At 42.2% G+C, this 20,007-nt stretch overlaps 2 protein-coding genes and 1 long non-coding RNA gene across 14 annotated transcripts in view; 2 read left to right on the top strand and 1 right to left on the bottom strand.

Annotated features, from left to right (window-relative positions):
- Positions 1-8,291, top strand: part of LOC123504999 — a 22,738-nt gene extending 14,447 nt beyond the window's left edge. Inside the window, exon 3 of one of the 2 annotated variants that reach the window (XR_006675014.1) lies at positions 8,159-8,291. This is a non-coding gene — a long non-coding RNA (uncharacterized LOC123504999). The remainder of the gene's footprint in view (positions 1-8,158) is intronic. The other variant, XR_006675015.1, reaches the window with a different exon arrangement.
- LOC123504992 (trichohyalin-like) overlaps positions 1-20,007 on the top strand; it is a 335,118-nt gene that overhangs the window by 233,613 nt on the left and 81,498 nt on the right. The gene's annotated exons all lie outside the window — the stretch shown is intronic.
- The window catches only part of LOC123504998, a 253,154-nt gene that overhangs the window by 2,241 nt on the left and 230,906 nt on the right, over positions 1-20,007 (bottom strand). For 5 of the 7 annotated variants that reach the window (XR_006675012.1, XR_006675013.1, XR_006675010.1 and 2 more), the window contains one exon: positions 8,221-8,372. Coding sequence is in view for 3 of the 7 variants with exons in the window: in XM_045256000.1 (XP_045111935.1) it covers positions 8,221-8,372 (152 nt within the window). In the remaining 4 variants the exon portion in view is untranslated. Of the gene's footprint in view, positions 1-3,576; positions 3,954-8,220; positions 8,373-20,007 lie in introns of those variants that run through there. The other 2 variants (XR_006675011.1, XM_045256002.1) reach the window with 2 other exon arrangements.

A 20,007-nucleotide genomic window follows, 5' to 3' on the forward strand; every position in this document is an offset into this window, starting at 1 on the left:
ATATGAGTCTGGTTGTCAGATGTCAATCGTGGAGGGAGAGCCAGGGTGGTGGTGCATCTCATTCATGTTTAGTGGGGTGGAAGGGAAACACTTTAGTATTTTTTTAATTTTAGTAATATATACACACTGGCTTAACGTGAAGGAAGGTGCAGTCATAGGATCGTAAATACTTGTGTGTGTGCCTGAGTGCATGTGTGAGAACAGGTGGGCGTGAGTGGGCTGCAGGTGGGCGGCGGAAGTTGCTTGAACCAGTCGAATTTTTCTAGGCACAGCACCCGCTGCCTCCAACTCATGCCCGACTCGTGTAGCTGCGTTTAATGACGTAAAATAGCAGAATGTGTGTGTGTGTGTGTGTGTGTGTGTGTGTGTGTGTGTGTGTGTGTGTGTGTGTGTGTGTGTGTGTGTGTGTGTGTCTGTGTGTGTGTGTGTAATTCATCTCGGTCGTCTGCTGGTCACCCAGCCAGTCTTCCCCATTACGGAGCGAGCTCAGAGCTCATAGACCGATCTTCGGGTAGTACTGTGTGTGTGTGTGTGTGTGTGTGTGTGTGTGTGTGTGTGTGTGTGTGTGTGTGTGTGTGTGTATCTATCTGTCTGTCTATCTGTCTATCTGTCTATCTATCTATCTGTCTGTCTATCTATCTATCTATCTGTCTGTCTGTCTGTCTGTCTGTCTGTCTGTCTGTCTGTGTGTGTGTGTGTGTGTGTGTGTCTGTGTCTGTCTGTCTGTCTGTCTGTCTGTCTGTCTGTCTAACGGTGGTTTTAGCAATATTTACATCGAAGCAAAAAGGTTAACGTGGATTCATAATTTCAAGTTGAACTCGATACGCTGCTATTTAAATCTCGGTTACGTGTCCTTGCCGAAAGTGAAAGCGTATCATGCAATTTTGAAATACACTGAAGGACGTAAGAAAACAAAATACGAACAGGCCATTACCACCCTAACAACATTTGGCAATACGTTTTAGAACATGAGACTAACATTTCCCTTCCGCTTGCGTGACGCCTCGTTAGCACTGCAGCGTCACCTCTTGCCCTACCACCACCACCACCAACACCACCACCACCAAACACCGTCACGCGTGTCTTCTGCTGCCCTACTTGGTGACCCTCTTCGCTTCTTGCACCAAAACATCAATATTTCCCCTCACTCGCGTACGTACGTCTGGTCCTTGGCACGTGTATCGAGGTGAGGTGTATTTATAGTGAGGGAGCGCCTTCTCTGTCCCCTTCCGGTTTTTTTTTTTTTTTTTGTTCATGTTGATGGGTTTTTCTTGATTCACATTCGGTTTGACAGAAGTAAGGGAGTAAGAGAAAGGTGCATGTGTGGGGGTGGGCGTGGGCGTTTGATGGAGTGCGTGGGTTGCTGGCGCGAAGGTGAGGAAGTTGAGGTTTAGGAAATGTATACAGACGGATTTGAGGTGGCCTTGTAGATAGCTTCCCTAGTTGATGTATATTTAGAACGCATAAACGGACTGTGTTTTCTTTCCTCCCTTATCAAATTTTTTTTTTTTTTTTTTTTTGCTTAGGTTGAATTCAGTAATGAGTAGTGAGTATTTGACGATTTCCTTGCGTTTATCATATTTTATTTATATTTTTTTGTTCAATCACGCACGCACTCAATTACACACACACACACACACACACACACACACACACACACACACACACACACACACACACACACACACACTATAGCATTGAGAAAAATATATGGTATAGAAAATAAGTAATCTAGAGTTGTTTACAGAGGACTGTGTAAATGCTTATGTGGTAATGAGTTGAGAGAGAGAGAGAGAGAGAGAGAGAGAGAGAGAGAGAGAGAGAGAGAGAGAGAGAGAGAGAGAGAGAGAGAGAGAGAGAGAGAGAGAGAGAGAGAGAGAGAGAGAGAGAGAGAGAGAGAGAGAGAGAGAGAGAGAGAGAGAGAGAGAGAGAAGGGGGGGGGCAGATATTCGGTACGACTCTTTAATCGACAATTTCCTGCTGCTTTCAGTGTGATGTGTTGCGACGCGAGGCACTTAATTATATGGAGTGAATTCTGCCGATCATTCTGTCACTAGAGGAGATAATGCTCCAATACAGATTCATATTAGATTTGGCTGTGAAATGCAAAGTTATTTATGGCCTTGCAGTGTTGGCACCATCAACTCTCATCATTCCATGGCCGACATTTCCTTTACGGTCTTTTTACAGTGGAAGGCAAAGCTTTAACTTGGAAGGCAGGAAATTGGGAGTTTTAATGCCGCTTCGTAATCATGATATTTTTGCCTTTCCGAGAGCTCAGCCGGGTAGTGAGTTCATAACTTTACGTCTTATGTTTTCTTGTTAGCTTACACATTGTTTGACTTAACTGGAACGCTGGAAGGTCAAGAGAAAATTATGAACACATTATGAAGATATTATTATCAGTTACATTACGTTGTCGCTGAGAGGACATGTGTACGATTATCCTGTCTCTCTGTCTGTCTGTTTCTCCCTCTACTTACTGATTTATTTAATTTTGCTGACACTGCACAGAAGAGTAACATGCACGAGACGCTTCTAATTTGACTGGAATTAGTGTTACTTATGCAGAAAAATATATAAATTAGTATTTTACGAAGTAATCTCTGAATATGAAGAAAATCTCGTTTCCAACTCTTCCTCCCCCTGGTCTTCCTCAATTCTCTATTCCCTCGAGTGTCTGGCATTTTTCTTAACAGGTGTGGTTATGGTCCACAGTTGGTGGGTGTGGGAGACAGTTGATACAAAGTGCAGGATCGTGGGTGTGGTTCTTTCCGTGTGCCTGGTAGTGGTAAGACAGGTGCAGCAATAGACGTGAAAAGAAAGAAATCCACCATTTTTCCAGTCTTTAGTAATTGAATTTGTTCCCAAGTTAGATTGGGAAGCTTATGACTTGTAAGAAAAGTGTTATTGCATTTGAGAATGAAGACGAATGGAAGGAAAGGTGATATGAAGCAGATGCAAGAGACAGACACACACACACACACACAGACACACGTTTGAGTGTATACAAGTTTTGTGGTTTTGACAGTAAAATGAATTGTGGTTTTCACAGTAAAATGAATTGGACTTCACCTTTTGTTAGTCAATTGCAGGGGCAAGGGTTAGTGGAAAGGACGTTCGTTCTCTGGACACTTGTTTAGGATAGGTCAACAGTGTACAAAATGGCCACAGTGTTATCAATCAGTTACCAACGAAAAGTTTTTGCACGCATATTTTTCAAGCATGGAGTGATGGAGGCGGAAGACTGAGTATGTCAGTATTTATGATTCCCATTATTTTCAGTGAGGAAATACGCGTTAAAAATAATCTAGATTAATGTCATTTTATTGGTTATGGAAATATTTCGTTGGCGGATGAGGAAAAGGGAGAAAAACACTGCAATTTTTTTTTGTTTCAAATGAAAGTTACGAGAATGAGTTTGGAATTAACGAAATAATTAGTTTTTATGGTATATATATATGAATTACTTGATCGTGTGTAACCACGTCCCGAGAAAAAAAAAATGGGAATGTTCTTGAGTGAGGCAAAACTATCCAGAAAGGACTGTGTGCGTGCAGGTCATACACATCTACGTCAGGTGGTCAGTTTATGAATTAGTTACAGGATACCGCCTGCGCGCACGCGCAGAGACATAGGCACATAAACGTGTACACGCACACACATGCACACATGACGATGGGATCCACTGCATTATCCTTGTTCACCGAGTTAGAAGAAAAGGACTACTAGAAATGTTCCACTTTCTCCTGTCATTCTTTTTGTTTTTGCAGCTTTTCTCCTGCCTATCGATCTCCTCGGTGAAGGCCTTCTTCCTCCAGGCGCCCTCCACAGTTGGTGCTTTCGACAAGATATACGAAGGGTCTCAACCTGGCGGGCTGAAAGTGTACGCCGGGTCAGTGTGGCGGCCTGTGCCTCCTCGGACGGTCGTTTCTAGGCTGCAAGTTTGCGACCTTCCGTGTTTTTTTAAGAATATAGAAAATTAGGGAATATTTAGTTCCTATTCCACAAGTGTTGCTTTATAACATCGATTGTGTGTTTCACTGTTTCACTGTTTGATCTGCTGCAGTCTCTGACGAGACAGCCAGACGTTACCCTACGGAACGAGCTCAGAGCTCATTATTTCCGATCTTCGGATAAGCCTGAGACCAGGCACACACCTCACACCGGGACAACAAGGTCACAACTCCTCGATTTACATCCCGTACCTACTCACTACTAGGTGAACAGGGGCTACACGTGAAAGGGAGACACACCCAAATATCTCCACCTGTCCGGGCTATCGAACCCCGGTCCTCTGGTGTGTGTGTGTGTGTGTGTGTGTGTGTGTGTGTGTGTGTGTGTGTGTGTGTGTGTGTGTGTGTGTGTGTGTGTGTGTGTGTGTGTGTGTGTGTGTGTGTGTGTGTAATTCACTGTTTGATCTGCTGCAGTCTCTGACGAGACAGCCAGACGTTACCCTACGGAACGAGCTCAGAGCTCATTGTTTCCGATCTTCGGATAGGCCTGAGACCAGGCACACACCACACACCGGGACAACAAGGTCACAACTCCTCTATTTACATCCCGTACCTACTCACTGCTAGGTGAACAGGGGCTACACGTGAAGGAGACACACCCAAATATCTCCATCCGGCCGGGGAATCGAACCCCGGTCCTCTGGCTTGTGAAGCCAGCCAGAGGACCTGTGTGTGTGTGTGTGTGTGTGTGTGTGTGTGTGTGTGTGTGTGTGTGTGTGTGTGTGTGTGTGTGTGTGTGTGTGTGTGTGTGTGTGTGTGTGTGTGTGTGTGTGTGTGTGTGTGTGTGTGTGTGTGTGTGTGTGTGTGTGTGTGTGTGTGTGTGTGTGTGTGTGTGTGTGTGTGTGTGTGTGTGTGTGTGTGTGTGTGTGTGTGTGTGTGTGTGTGTGTGTGTGTGTGTGTGTGTGTGTGTGTGTGTGTGTGTGTGTGTGTGTGTGTGTGTGTGTGTGTGTGTGTGTGTGTGTGTGTGTGTGTGTGTGTGTGTAAAGTAAATTTATTGCCATAATTTACATTTATAAACATGTGAATACATAACAAATATAGCTTGACACTCTGTCTGTCGAGTTATAACTCCTAGGACAGACAGATTTTAAGAACTAATTTAAACAAATTGTGGCAGGGTGAACAAACATAAGAAAACCTAGTTAATCAAGGTAGATCGTAAACTTGACAGGACATAAAATATAAGTAAGAATACAGCAGGAGCTCATCCATCATAACATAAATTGCAGTGAAAAACATTATCTTCCCAAATTCATGAAATAATATATGGTGTATCTAGTTTTGCATATGTAACAGATAACTTTTTATTTCCTTTTTAAATCTAATTAAATTACATCCTCTGAGCAGGACTTTTATATCCTGGGGGAGACTATTGAATATTTCTGGACCAAAAGAAATAACACTATTTTTGAATAGTTTAGTTCTGAATACAGGTAAGCATAAATCTACATTATTACTCCTAGTGTTACAGGGATGCTCTCTAAGTTTAAACACTGAATTAGGACCAATTGTTTTAAAAATCAATAATAATGTGAAGTATTTGTGTATAGAAGATACTTTAAGAATTTTTCTAGATTGGTATATTTCATCTGTTGAATCAAATTTCTTTTTATGGAAAATACATCGGAAGAATTTATTTTGTGAAATGGTCAATTTATTCAAGAATGAAGGCCAAGTACTCGCCCATAACGAGACACAATATGTAATATGTGGATAAAAAAGAGTATAATATACACTCATTTTAGCTTCCTCAGTTAAATTATGGCGAATTCTATACAAAATTCCAATTATTTTTGAGAGCTTCAAGCAAATGTTATTAATATGCATTTTCCAATTTAAATTTTCATCAACAGTAACACCTAGAAATTTGGTAGTGTGGACTTGGGTTAACTTTTCACCATTTAACAATACAGTAGGAAAGACATGCTTTATGGATCTATTTTGAAAGAATATGTAATTTGTTTTACTAATATTAAGTTTTAAGTTATTTGATTTAATCCAAAGATCGATATTTAGTTCACTAGCTACAGTTTCATGTAATCTATCAATATTTACATCTTTCATTAATAAGGTAGTGTCATCAGCATAGATAGTAAATTGAATTTTAGAACTAGAATCAATAATATCATTTATGTATATTAGAAAAAGTATGGGCCCTAAAATAGATTCTTGTGGTACGTACACCTTTACTTGTGTGTCTGTGTCTGTGTCTGTCTGTGTGTCTGTGTCTTTGTCTGTGTGTGTGTCCGTGTCCGTGTGTGTCTGTGTGTGTGTAATAATAATAATAATAATAAACGGTTTATTAGTTAGGCAATGAATTTTACAAGGATTATGTAGCTTTATATTCAACTCTCTTTATGATAGCAATATAACTAGATATTGTGACTTCGATTCAATTCGACTCCAAGGCTACGTACAGTGTCTGTCTGTGTGTGTGTGTGTGTGTGTGTGTGTGTCTGTGTGTGTGTGTGTGTGTGTGTGTGTGTGTGTGTGTGTGTGTGTGTGTGTGTGTGTGTGTGTGTGTGTAATCTCCAGTAATGGGCTCCAAGAGACGCAGGACTATCCCCGAGTGTTCTGCCTGCTTATCTCCGAATTTACATTTTGTAGCTCGTGAAATTCATGATTTTGTAATTACTCTACTTCAGTAAATTAAAGTGGCGTTGTTAAAAGGTTAGAAATGTAACAAAGCTCGGAAATCACGCTTGCAGGGGGTGAATTAAGCATCCCTAAACAGCCCTGATAAGCACAATTAGCAATTATTAAATGTTTGATTTGCCTACTCGTTTTTGTGATCGTGCAATTTTGTACTGGTTTCATAATTCATCAAAGAAAATGACAATGAGTTACCTTAAGTTATGCTCTCTTCATCCACAAACGTAAGGCAACAGATTATTTTACATTACATCCACATCATAATTTGAAGCGTGTCACTACAACCACATTATATAACATTAAAAAGTTTCAATTTACTCCCTAATTTGTCACACGAGATGCCGTGTAATGTTTTTGCATTTTCTTTCCTTTATTTTTTCTATCCATTGTTGTCACACAGAAAAGAAATTGCCTAGTCCGCTCCTTTCCTAACTCTACTAACACCTTCCCTTTTCACAAAATATGCAGCATATGAGGAAACATAATTTTGGTCCTGCACAAATTTGCATCATACGGGAAGTTCCAGCATGCAGCGCCTCGTTTCCTTCTTCCCCATACAGAACCGCTGTGCCTCCGAGCTTAAAATGAAACGTGCACCCCAGAGATTAAGGAAGAAAATGTTGAGTCTAAGATAATCACAGGGCATAAAGGGAAGGTGTCCTTGTAAACTCGACAAAGCTACTGCATGATTATACTCCTCGCCGCGCACTCTGGTTTGTGAAGGGATGCTTGACAGGAGAGAATGCTGGGGTGAAATACCTGACTCGGAAAAGTACGTTGGGTATTTAATAATAGACTGTCGGACCCAGAAAATACTGACAAGGGAAATAGTATTGTAGTCTACGGTCTAGGGAAAATTCAGATGGCGTGCAGAACTTATACGTGCAACGAGAAATTTCAGTAACTATGAAACAGTAAAATAAGAGAACATTGATCCATGTAAAGAAATCCCAAACATTTCAGAGACTTTTTAAATTCTTCTTTCCTTTCAATTTTATTACGGAGGTAGCTCTGTGTGTGTGTATGAGAGAGAGAGAGAGAGAGAGAGAGGAGAGAGAGAGAGAGAGAGAGAGAGAGAGAGAGAGAGAGAGAGAGAGAGAGAGAGAGAGAGAGAGAGAGAGAGAGAGAGAGAGAGAGAGAGAGAGAGAGAGAGAGAGAGAGAGAGAGAGAGAGAGAGAGAGAGAGAGAGAGAGAGAGAGAGAGAGACACAAGTGTGTGGCTGCTCATAAAAAAAAAATCAAAATGAGAAACTCAAGGCGAAAAAAACTATAAAATCTATGCAAACAATACACAAAGTTTTCATATTTTGATAAAACATGGAAGACTGGTTAGCCATTCATATGTGTTGTAACAGAATATTAAAAGATACCATCATCCATCTCACACACAAACAACACCTGTGTTCGACAGTTTTAAAGACATTGCAGTGTATCTTACGTATCATTGTGAGTATAAAACCTGACACAGCTAACTTTTTTTTTTTACTACAGTTACATCCCTAAAGCTGCTGGCAGGTGTGAAGAGACCTCTACTAACAAACATTGAAACCTACCTATTGCTGCACCCAACATCTCTGAGATCCACCATTACTCTTGGCGAGAGCTTCTGGTCTTCGAATTCCCCACAGTCAACTTGTTTCTCGCTTGGCTTCTCTTCGTTGACTGTACAAATGAACAGTTTGTTTTTCCCATCTGGCCAGGAAGTCTGAAATGCAACACGAATGAGTTTTTTGCGTTTGTTTCTGGTGAGGGGTTGGGTAAAAGCAATATCAGTGAGCATGTTCCCTAAAGTCATTTACTTGAATAAAACATACATGGACAAAAGTTTCTTAAGGTAAAAAAAACAGATGTAACACCGTGACTCGCTTCGTTCACTTTAGTGTTTAACTTATTAGAATAACAATTTGGAAGTCGCTCATTGAAAAAATAGTATCAAGTTCAGGCTTAATTTAAACATATATTGTTATTGAAATGTAGTAGGTATAGAAATTCCTACAATGTTAGCAAAATGAAACAAAACAAGGAACGAATGTAGTCCTAGTGATTTTTAGGTAAAAAATATATATGTTCAAGATCTACCATGAATTTTTGTCTTTCATCACTTCTTACATCACGGTCCTCAAGAAAAGAAGAGTTTATTTTATGCACACTTATCTATATAATAATAAGCACTCACGGAGATTCTCCTCTATCACTACGATCATTACGATTTAATTTTTTCAGACGAATCTTCAATATTTTCCTCACAAATGGAAAAGAGAAATGAGATGGGAGAAAAGTCAGTGATGATGTAGCTATGCTGTTATTGTTGCTGTTGCTGTTTTTGCTGTTGCTGCTATTGCTTTCGATGTTACTGCTATTGCTTTCGATGTTACTGTTGCTAGTGTTGCATAATCCAATAAAGCTGAAGAACAAAATAAACATGTTTCCCTTACAAAACACAATGTAATTGGACTGAGTATGTGCAAGAACGTGTGCCTTAGTGAGGGCAATCTGTTGGAAAAAATACATACAATATACGTTGGTAATAACTTCAGGGGCACTTTTCCCTCTCAAGATTTGTAATTGTGGGTTATGTGGCTACCGAACGCAAGCTCAGGGAGAGGAGAATGTGATGAGAGAATAAAACAAGATAGAAAAAAGTGTTAGAAAAGCTATGAAGGTCTAGTCAAGGTAAAAATGTGCAGGAGAGAGAGCAGAAACAATGAGAGACAAATTGGTTTAATGTACGAAGGAGGAAGCAATATGAGACTGGTGTGTTAAATAAATCAGCGTTACAACACAACAGTACTACGGTCAGAATAGCAGTTAGGATTACAAAAAAGAAAGTTACTTCTCCGACCGAGAAATTATTGTGAGCTACGGTTGAAAACTGAGCAATAAACCCTGAAATCGCGTGAACCTGAATTGTGGCAGCGTTGGTAGCGATGGTGATGGTGGTGGTGGTGGTGGTGGTGGTGATGGTGGTGGTGATGGTGGTGGTGGTGGTGGTGATGGTGGTGGTGATGGTGGTGGTGGTGGTGATGCTGGAGGTGGAAGGTGTGTCACAGTAGGGATGATGTTTCTGGCACTTAGGAACCCAAAGTGAAGAATGTTTGGTAGAGAGAGAGAGAGAGAGAGAGAGAGAGAGAGAGAGAGAGAGAAAGGAAAAATAATTATAATGAAAAGATACAAAAAATGTGACACAGAATAAGAGGAAACTTTTAAGTAACAATGCAATCATTCTTTCCTGACTTTTTTCGTCACAGACAATAGACGCCCAGACTCCTGTACCTCCTCTTCCATCTCTCCCTTCCTCTTAATTCACTCTGGCCCAAATTGCTATAAAGATGAAAACAAAGTGCTCTCTGGGAAAAGAAAGACCATTTACGCACATCTAAACCAAATTGCCGCACGTGTATGCATGACTCACCCCTTGACTGCGATGCTCGTTAAGTCAACTCGCCTAAATGTGTTAAAAATGTTTCCACGTTACCTTACATTCAGTTTGGTTATTTCTGTCAAAATATGAAAGAAGAAGCATCCATACATATTTCCAAGTGGGTTACCATCACACCTGACCCGTCCGTCTCCCTCTTCCTCTTTCTCTCTCCAGCTTAAATGGACAGGTAACAAGTGTAAAGAGTCTTTTCCCGCCCTTACTGACTCCTTCTTACGTAAATGGGTCTTGTGCACTAATAAAAGTAAAGCGATTAGAATGGGAACAGCAAGTTTAATTATGAAACAGCTGGTGTGTTGAGGCCGCGGCTGCCAACACCACCACCAGGCGCAGGTAATGGTGTCAACAGGTGAATGGTTTCCTAAGCCTTATTACACTCTAACAGGTGAGGTAAACAGTGCACAGGTATGATGAGGTGAGGCTGACTGGGTGACTGACTGGAGTGGTACGTGTTTGGGTATTACGTAGCTGTGTGGTGGTGTGGTTTCTGGGGATGAAAAAGTGGATTCTGGGTGATATGGATTTGGTTATGGTGGTGGTGGTGGTGGTGGTGGTTAGTGGTGGTGGTGGTGGTGGTGGCGGTAATACTATTAGTAATTGTAGTAGTAGTGGTAGTATTAGTAAAGGATGTAGTAAAGTGAGTAGTAAAAATTGTAGTAGTATTGGTAGTATTAGTACAGATTGTAGTAAAACTAGTAGTAGTAGTAGTAGTAATAGTAGTAGTAGTAGTAGTAGTAGTAGTAGTAGTAGCAGTAGCAGTAGCAGCAGCAGCAGCAGCAGCAGCAGCAGTAGTAGTAAAGTGGTGGTGGCAGCGGTGGTAAAGTGGTGGCAACAACAGGTAAAGTGGTAGTGGTGGTGGTGGTGGTAAAGCAGCAGTGGTAAAAATTGTCGTGGTGGAGTAAAAGTGGTGGTGGTGGTGGTAGTAAAGTGGCAGTGGTGGTGGTGGTGGCAGTAGTAGTAGTGGTAGTGGTAGTAGTGGTAGTAGTGGTAGCAGCAGCAGCAGCAGCAGTGCAGTAAAGTGAGTGGTGGTGGCAGCAGTGGTGGTAGTGCAGCAGTGCAGCAGTGGTGGTGGTGGTAGCAGCAGTAATGGTGGTGGTGGCAGCAAAAGTGGCGGTTGTAAAATTGTCGTGGTGGTGGTGAAAGTGGTGGTGGTGGTGGTAAAGTGGCAGTGCAGTGGTGGTGGCAGCAGTGCTAGCAGTAGCAGCAGTAGTAAAGTGGCAGTGCTAGTGGTGGCAGCAGTGGTGGTGCAGCAGTAGCAGTAGCAGTTGTTGTTGTTGTTGTTGTTGTTGTTGTTGTTGTTGTTGTTGTTGTTGTTGTTGTTGTTGTTGTTGTTGTTGTTGTTGTTGTTGTTGTTGTTGTTGTTGTTGTGGTGCAGCAGCAGCAGCAGCAGCAGCAGCAGTGGTGGTGGTGGTGGTGGTGGTGCAGTGGTGGCAGAGCAGTGGTGGTGGTGGTGAGTGGTGGTGGTGGTGGTGGTGGTGGTGGTGGTGGTGGTGGTGGTGGTGGTGGTGGTGGTGGTGGTGGTGGTGGTGGTGGTGGTGGTGCAGTGGTGGTGGTGGTGGTGGCAAGTGGTGGTGGTGGTGGTGGTGGTGGTGGTGGTGAAGTGGTGGTGTAATGGTGGTAAGTGGTGGTGGTAAAAGTGGTGGTGGTGGTAAAGTGGTGGTGGTGGTGGTGGTGGTGGTAGTGTGGCAGTTGGTTGTTGTTGTTGTTGTTGTTGTTGTTGTTGTAAAGTGGTAATAGTAAAAGTGGTAGTAATAAAAGTAACAGCAGTAGCAAGAACAGTGGTGGTAGGAGTGGTGGTGGTGGTGGTGGTAGTAGTAGTAGTAGTAGTAAAATGGTAGCATTGCAAAAAAAGTAGTAGTAGTAGTAGTAGTAGTAGTAGTAGTAGTAGTAGTAGTAGTAGTAGTAGTAGTAGTAGTAGTAGTAGTAGTAGTAGTAGTAGTAGTAGTAGTAGTAGTAGTAGTAGTAGCAGCAGCAGCAGCAGCAGCAGCAGCAGCAGCAGCAGCAGCAGCAGCAGCAGCAGCAGCAGCAGCAGCCGCCGCCGCAGCGACGCCGCCGCCGCCGCCGCCGCCGCCGCCGCCAGCAGCAGCAGCAGCAGCAGCAGTAATAGTAGTAGTAGCTGCAGTATTTCGTAATATCGCGGAGAATAATTTGTGTTGTAAAGCTGAATGGAAATATTTTTTGTGGAGTTATATTAGTGGAAATATCGGAAGTAGTGGTAGTAGTAGTGAGTAACGTTAGAGTAGTGGTTCTTAACCTTTTTCAGTGGCCGGACCCCTTCATATCTCAGAAAAATTTCTCGTACCCCCTCCAATATAAATACTGTACAAACATATGAAAAGGATTAGTGATAAAAGATTGGGAGGGTTAAGAGTGAGTTAGGAAAGTCGACTCGCCACAGGAGATGAGGACAAAGGCTCAGATTCATCACTGATCAGCACAATTTCGTGACCTAGTTTACTTTGACAGGTAACTTTCACGTCTCGGTCACAGCCACAGGCATAGACAGTTTGGCGCCGCCGTCCTACTGACAGTCCGACTCACGAAAATAAAACAGATTATAGTCAACATTATAATAATTCTGGTGAAGAACAAAGGAGTGAGGTAAGGAATAATCAGCGGCAATATGCAAAGCTGTCGACGGATGTGAAAAAAGTCTCAAAGTTACGATATAAAGTAATAGCCGGTGTGCCTTGCGTCAGGAGACATAATAATTTAAAGGTTGCAGGATGTGCGTGAGCCTCGTTAACATTTCACCTCGCTTGTAAGGAACATTACGAGCCTCTGCTGAAGGAAATAGTGTTTTCTTTATAGGCTGAACGTTGTGGTGCAGTGACTAGCAGCAACCACTCTTGCCCCGTCCGTCTCCCCCTCACCATGCTGCCCCCACACTGAACCAGGTCACCGTTTCTGTGCCACACTCATCACTGTCTGGCCATCTGGGGCCCTCGGGAGGGGAGCTTTAAGGGGCTCTATCACACAACCAGCCCACTTCATCCATCCTACCGTTCCCGCCTATATCACTCCAGCATCCCTCCCCTCCAAGTATGCAAGGTGTGGGGCGGCTGGTGATAAGCTCCCGCCAAAGAAATCTGTCTCTTTCAGCTTCTGACCTTCAAGAGCCTTGTCAAGTCAGTTCTTAGCGAACAATTTGCCTACTCACTGTCTGGCAAAAGAAACATCGAGGGAACTTAAGAACTGCTCGAGGTGTGAATTTCATCCTGTCAACATTAACATATATATATACACGTGATATTTTGCGTCACCGAATCCGGGGCACCACACACCACGTGACCCGCAGCTGAGTCACCCACCCTGCTGCCCCGCTGGTCGATAGAATCGTCGTTGTTCAATAGCTTTATGCTTCTGCCTCGTATGAATTTGTTAAAAGTGAAAGGAGGCACATAATACAAATAGTGACAACGTGGATAAGGATGTTTCAAGCACCTGACTTCTACAGCAGTTTTTCTCTACACACCAAATTTGTGACCGAAGGCTCGTATTTTGTTCAGTAATAACCTGTAAGAAGAGATTCTGGACTCGGTAAGCAAATATATTAAACCAGCCTACGGTATATCATGTTTATCAAAATCCGGAGATGAACGACTATGAAAAGGTATAAACGGTGATAAAGCCACAGAGAAGAAGCGCGTGTCATCCAAAGTGATGGGGTGATGCGGAGGCGTGTCCTGCATACACACTAAGCCGAGGAACTCAGCCCCTAACGGCTCCTCCCTCCCTCCAAACCCTAATATTCCATGAATTGCTTTGCTCTTGACAAAGCCCAATGAATCTTTGAGCCTTCATCTCACATTATTATTTAACATCTCTTCTATGAGGGCAATGCAGTGTGTGTGTGTGTGTGTGTGTGTGTGTGTGTGTGTGTGTGTGTGTGTGTGTGTGTGTGTGTGTGTGTGTGTGTGTGTGTGTGTGTGTGTGTGCGTGTTTACTTAGACAATAATCCTGCAGGCATACATCATTTAAAATTTAGAATAAACGTATAACTGAATATTGTTAATTGCCTGACTATCCACACACTATATAAAACACCACATCAAATATCGTGACGCCTGCCTTTCTTTCTTCCTCACTTCCTCACGATGCCTTGGGTCATCGACATTCGAACACTCGAGGCTTCTGAACTTCACCTACGTTTTCTTCTAGACACGAACATCAATAACCAAGACTTGTGGTCAAGCAAAACCGAAATTCCAATGCTTTTCCTATTTCAGTTTGATATTTTTCCGATATGAATTACTCACTTCAGTCATATATTTCACCACGCCTCGAAGTCAAAAATATGAACCTGTAAAATGCCTATGCTGCACCTTCCCCTTCCTGCACCTGCTACTGCCTCTACTTCAACTGTTGCTGCTGTCATTACCGCTACCTCTACTCATCCTGCTAAAACAACTGCTACTACTTTTGGTGCTATGATTACTGCTGCTACCACTGCTACCACTATTCTATCCAGACTGGTATTATTTCTGCTATTCCTAGTCTTCTTGTTACTATTAATGCCGCTCATAAGCCTATCGCTACAGATACTACTGTTCCATCATCTGCTGCTACGATTTCTACTCCTGTTACTGTAAATACTCTTGTTGCTATTATTCCTATTCTTAATTTCTTACTTTCATTTCTATTGGTACCGTCCACTGACCTGTGGTGGATGTCCTTTAGTTAAGGATTCCCACGTTCGGCAAACAAGGAGACCAGTGACTAAATGCCCCCGACCTCTCGAAGGCATGATGGTATTATATCAGTCACTCCGCTTCCACATCCTTTACCGCCAACAAGCCACGAGTTTACTCAGGCGAAGAAGGGACTCGACAGGCTCAAAGGGAACGCGATCAGCCTTTTGTGTTCTAAGCTTCAAACGTTGACCTCTTGATCTAAATTTCCCCGGCAAGGGTAAAAACTGCACATCAAAAGCTAAACCATTCTACATTTGTCCATTTACTCAGCTGAATAAAAGATGCAACGCGTGTTCTTAGTACTCGACATTCACATAAACTGTCTAAACAAGTTAACACAAGACAAAGGATTCTGCATTTGCCTAATTTGTTATGCTAAGATATATAGCACAAGCTCTTAATACTCGACATTGAGTTAAACAATCTACAAACACACACTCGCCACACAGCGAAGAAGTAACACAAGACAAACGACGGCTAGATGAGCAGAAGGTGCACATGAGGGAGGCAAAACGAGTCTGGGGTAAGAGTGGCGCATGATGTGTGGACGCGTCAGGCAGGCGGGTTGTAGCTCCCACGAGATGTGGAGCCGTCACGAAAACACATACTCTCCACAGTTTCGGTTTTCCTTCCAAAGTTTTATATTTATTTTTTCTCGTTTTTGTCTACACACACACACACACTCGCGCGCGCGCGCCTTATCTATAATATTCATCTCCACATGGTCTTTTTAGAGAGAGAGAGAGAGAGAGAGAGAGAGAGAGAGAGAGAGAAATTGTGGAAATATGATTTCTGAGAGTGGGTTGGGAAGGAAGGACTGGAGGTGGTAGCCAAAAGTGGAGGAAAGGAGGAGGAGGAGGAAGAGGAGGAGTGAACAAGCAAAAGAAAAATGATAAAGAAAAGTGAAGAAAAGCGAGTCACTTTAGTTACGTAGGCAAAATTTGAGCTACGTCTTCAAACACACACACACACACACACACACACACACACACACACACACACACACACACACATCAGAGAGAGAGAGAGAGAGAGAGAGTTACAGTAAGCCCTGTCCAACAAATCTTCCTTCTCACATGAATAAATCCCATTACTGTAGAAACTTCGATGACATGAAGTTCCATACAAACCTAAACCCATAAATATTTAGGAGAAATTAGCCTACTGGGAAAGTTGCTCTCTCTCTCTCTCTCTCTCTCTCTCTCTCTCTCTCTCTCTCTCATCGGTAAGTGGTAAGATCTACGCGGGCAACAAAAAATCCTCCGCTCATTCACTCCATCCATTTTGTCATGTTGGAGGAGACAAAACACACACTCACTGGTTCACTTGCTCGCTCGTCTACTCACCAGCTAACTCATGTCTTCTATACTCGACAGCGTTGCACTTACAGCGAGCGCTTGTCAAGTTCAAGGGTTTTGGCAGCCTTTGATCTGATAACTCCCAAACACCCGACGTCTATTTCCTCGTCCGCCTCTTCCTGGTCTGCCTCTCACTGCTTCCATCTCCTCCATATTAATATCCAGTCATTGTCAGCGCGTCCTCTGTTGATTTTATTCGTCTTTGCCTTTTTTATGAAAGACGATAAGTTTTTTCTCCATGTTGATCGATATTTCTTTTTTACTTTTTAGACGGTTTCGTTAATAAGGTAACCATACAACGTTCCACATGTAATTATGAACTTTTCTCGTATCAAAATACGAATAACAAAGTTAGTCTGCAACTTCTTGTTTTATTCAACAACATAGTGTGCCAGGACACCAACGCTGAAGTATGTTCCTCAACATCTTTCCCTCCATCTTCCGCAGAATGGCTTTCATCCTGCACTTTTCCGGCCTCCCGCTGTCTCTCCAGCTGCGTAATTCCAGACTTCCATCTCCTTTTCTGCAATCCAGTTGCAATTTGGCTTCATCTCCCTCAAGGCGACATACATCAGAATAGCTAGACACCCGCGACGCCCACGAGAACAATCTCATGGGCGCCTCGTGATGTGTCGTGTCTTTCCTATATAGATCAGGATGGAGTAACAGTGCCGCGTGAAGCCAGATTCATGATTCCACTTCAGTAAACCGAGTTGAGGATTTTTAACCCTATGAGCTAAACCAGAGCCAGATAGACTGCATCAACTTTTAACAACGTGTAAACAATCTCTAAATACCTAAGTCAATTTCACTGTGCCAAAGTTAGCAGTAGTGACGTCACTTGCTCAGCTTTAACCCAACCCTTATTCTTTCCTTCGATCCGGAGCGGGCGCATGGCACCTACCCAAAAATAGCCTCGTGATGACGACAGTGATTCTGCCGCTGTTTACTCGTCTGGTTAGCAGCCCTCACGCCCTGCGGGACATTGAGGCTTCCCGTTCACCACAAGTGAGGGTCTGCATAAACAGTGTCTCGGATCATGGCCAACAGCAGTGAGCCTTGAGGATACTGGCTGGAGAGACGGGGTGGTATGGGGAGAGAGGGAGGATGAATGGCGCACTGGACTGGAAATGAACCAACACCAGGAAGAAAAGATTTTTCGAAAGATATTCCATCAATCTGCGTAAAAAAAAAAACATCACAAAATGATGCGTAAAAGAAAAAAAAATCACAAAATGATGTTGCCTTCTTAATATTCTCACGGCATTTGAAAATTTACAAATCAAATCGGATTTACTTTGCGAATGTATAACGCTAAAACATTCAAACATATTATACATCTTATAAGAGAATAAGGCTGTGCAAGCAGAATCAGTTTATGACTGCAGCGTCCTAAACCAGCGTAGGTTAAGCAGACAGGACGGCCTAAGTGTCACTAAATTGTTCACACTATTCTTAAGGGAAGCGGTTTTCATTATTCGTATGATGCTTAAGCTACAACAACCTTTACAATAAACAAGAATCAACGAGCTACTTATCTAATTATTCTGATGGGTTTCCATTAGCGATGAAGAGTACTGTACATGTCATATTTCCAGATTATACACTTATCTATTTAATAATTTTAATCATTTTTAATTGTTTTGTTTCATTTGTGCATTTCAACACGACTCATCACGAGGCAGGTATTCGGTTCTCTCATGAACACTTTCTTTGGGGTTTTTTAAAACTTATCAACGAAATCGAAATAACTTGTGCTGTGACTTCCTATGCATAATTCATTTGAATATTATGTAATTAAAGGTAACTGATGGAAAGCACTCCTTGATACCTAAAAAAAAAAAAAAGTTATCTATGAAAAGGAGAAAGGAAGATTGGAAGCACGGGACTAAGAGGAAGACGGAAAACAATGATGAAGAAAGATGGAGGGAAGAGAGGGAAGAGAAAGACGAATCCTTTAATATAGTTCGTGGAAGTAAGGTGAAAGGGTTTGGGTCAGATTCCTGAAACACATGAAGTACTGCGGAAACATGAGACGTAATTACTCGTTCGTTCGTCTACTCCTTCCTCATTTCTCTTCTCGTACATATTCCTCTCCTCTCCTCTCCTCTCTCCTCTCCACGCACGCGCACGCACGCACACACACACACACACACACACACACACACACACACACACACACACACACACACACACACACACACACACACACGGGCGCACGGGGACACATACACGCACGCACACACACTCCTTTCCCCACTGCAAAGTCTGGTTTCTCTGAAAGAGGAAAAGCAGAGGAAGGCAATCTGTTCCAAACTCCACACAAAGTTAAAAGCATCCAAGTCTTGACCACTTCCTGGGAATGTCAAAATCAGGTATAAAAAACCATTACCAAGTTCTGAGTACTCGTGTTTGGAGGAAAAGTCTTTAGGAAACAAGAAGCAGTAGCCGAACACACACCAAGTAAATTAAGGAAGTACGGAATTATGTTTTGCTTGTTACACACTCTTGTAAATATCAGTCATAACTTTTTGCTTGCCAGGAACGCGGGAAATGTTTTGGAGAGCTATAGCAAAACAAAACAAACTATACCTATACCGATACACACAAAACCATCAATAAAGGGAATTATGAAGATATAAACTTATCTTGACATTTACTTTAGTCGTGGCAAATATATCCCTACTAATTTTTCAGTAAAACCACCTAGTCCTTGGTTCAAAATGTTCAAACAGACATGAAACTACTGAAACAAATACATAAAGGAAAACGCAAGTGAAATCATTGACATTTAAGATCGTTAACGAGGGAGCGCGCACATACTCCAATCCTTCGGCCACCAGTTTGTGCCCAGCATCCTCCAACTCACCAGTCACACCTACAAGTACATCAATATTACTAAACCAAGTATCATTCAACCTCACCACCGTTTACTGCCCTCTTCGCATATTGTGCCATAAATCTAGACTAAACCACATTATAGACTAAACCAGGATCCGCTGTTCACGCTCCTGTTACTTTTCCGCTTTACTTTTAGCAACTCATTTCTCTCTTACAACTATATTCCCCCAAGGTCGCCGAGCCTGTTAGCTTCTTCGTATTTCTAGCTGCGCGTCCTCGCCCTCCTACTCAGGAAAATAACGAGACTTGGGAGAGATATAGAGGAAAGAGTACGAGCTGAGGACGAACACGAGAAGCCATGCAAATGTTGAAGTATATAAAGAAAATTCACTATTAATAATAATTAATAAATAAAAAAAAAAAAAAAATATATATATATATATATATATATATATATATATATATATATATATATATATATATATATAGATAGATAGATGGATAGATGGATAGATAGATAAATAGACAGACAGACAGAGAGAGAGAGAGAGAGAGAGAGAGAGAGAGAGAGAGAGAGAGAGAGAGAGAGAGAGAGAGAGAGAGAGAGAGAGAGACAGACAGACAGACAGACAGACAGACAGACAGACAGACAGACAGACAGACAGACAGACAGACAGACAGACAGACAGACAGACAGACAGACAGACAGACAGACAGATTGATAGATAGTTACTTTTTTATTTTTCTGTTTTTTTTCGATACACGCGGATTGTCCGTTATGTTGGTCAAACCTTTGCCTTTTTTTCCCGCGGAAAGGCAGAAAACTCAACAATTAGGAGAACGTACGACTGCGAGTGTTTTTTTAATCGAAAGCCAATCGAATTAAAATTCCTTTGTGTTGCTTTCCTTCAATGGGAAAGAAAAATCTGCAACTCATCTCCGCTGTTCGATTCCAGCTATTATTCTGCAGCTCAGTCAATGTGGTCGCTGTACCCTCCAATGCAGTTA

Source organism: Portunus trituberculatus, chromosome 17, assembly GCF_017591435.1.
Source record: "Portunus trituberculatus isolate SZX2019 chromosome 17, ASM1759143v1, whole genome shotgun sequence".
In the NCBI taxonomy this organism is placed as follows: domain Eukaryota; kingdom Metazoa; phylum Arthropoda; class Malacostraca; order Decapoda; family Portunidae; genus Portunus; species Portunus trituberculatus.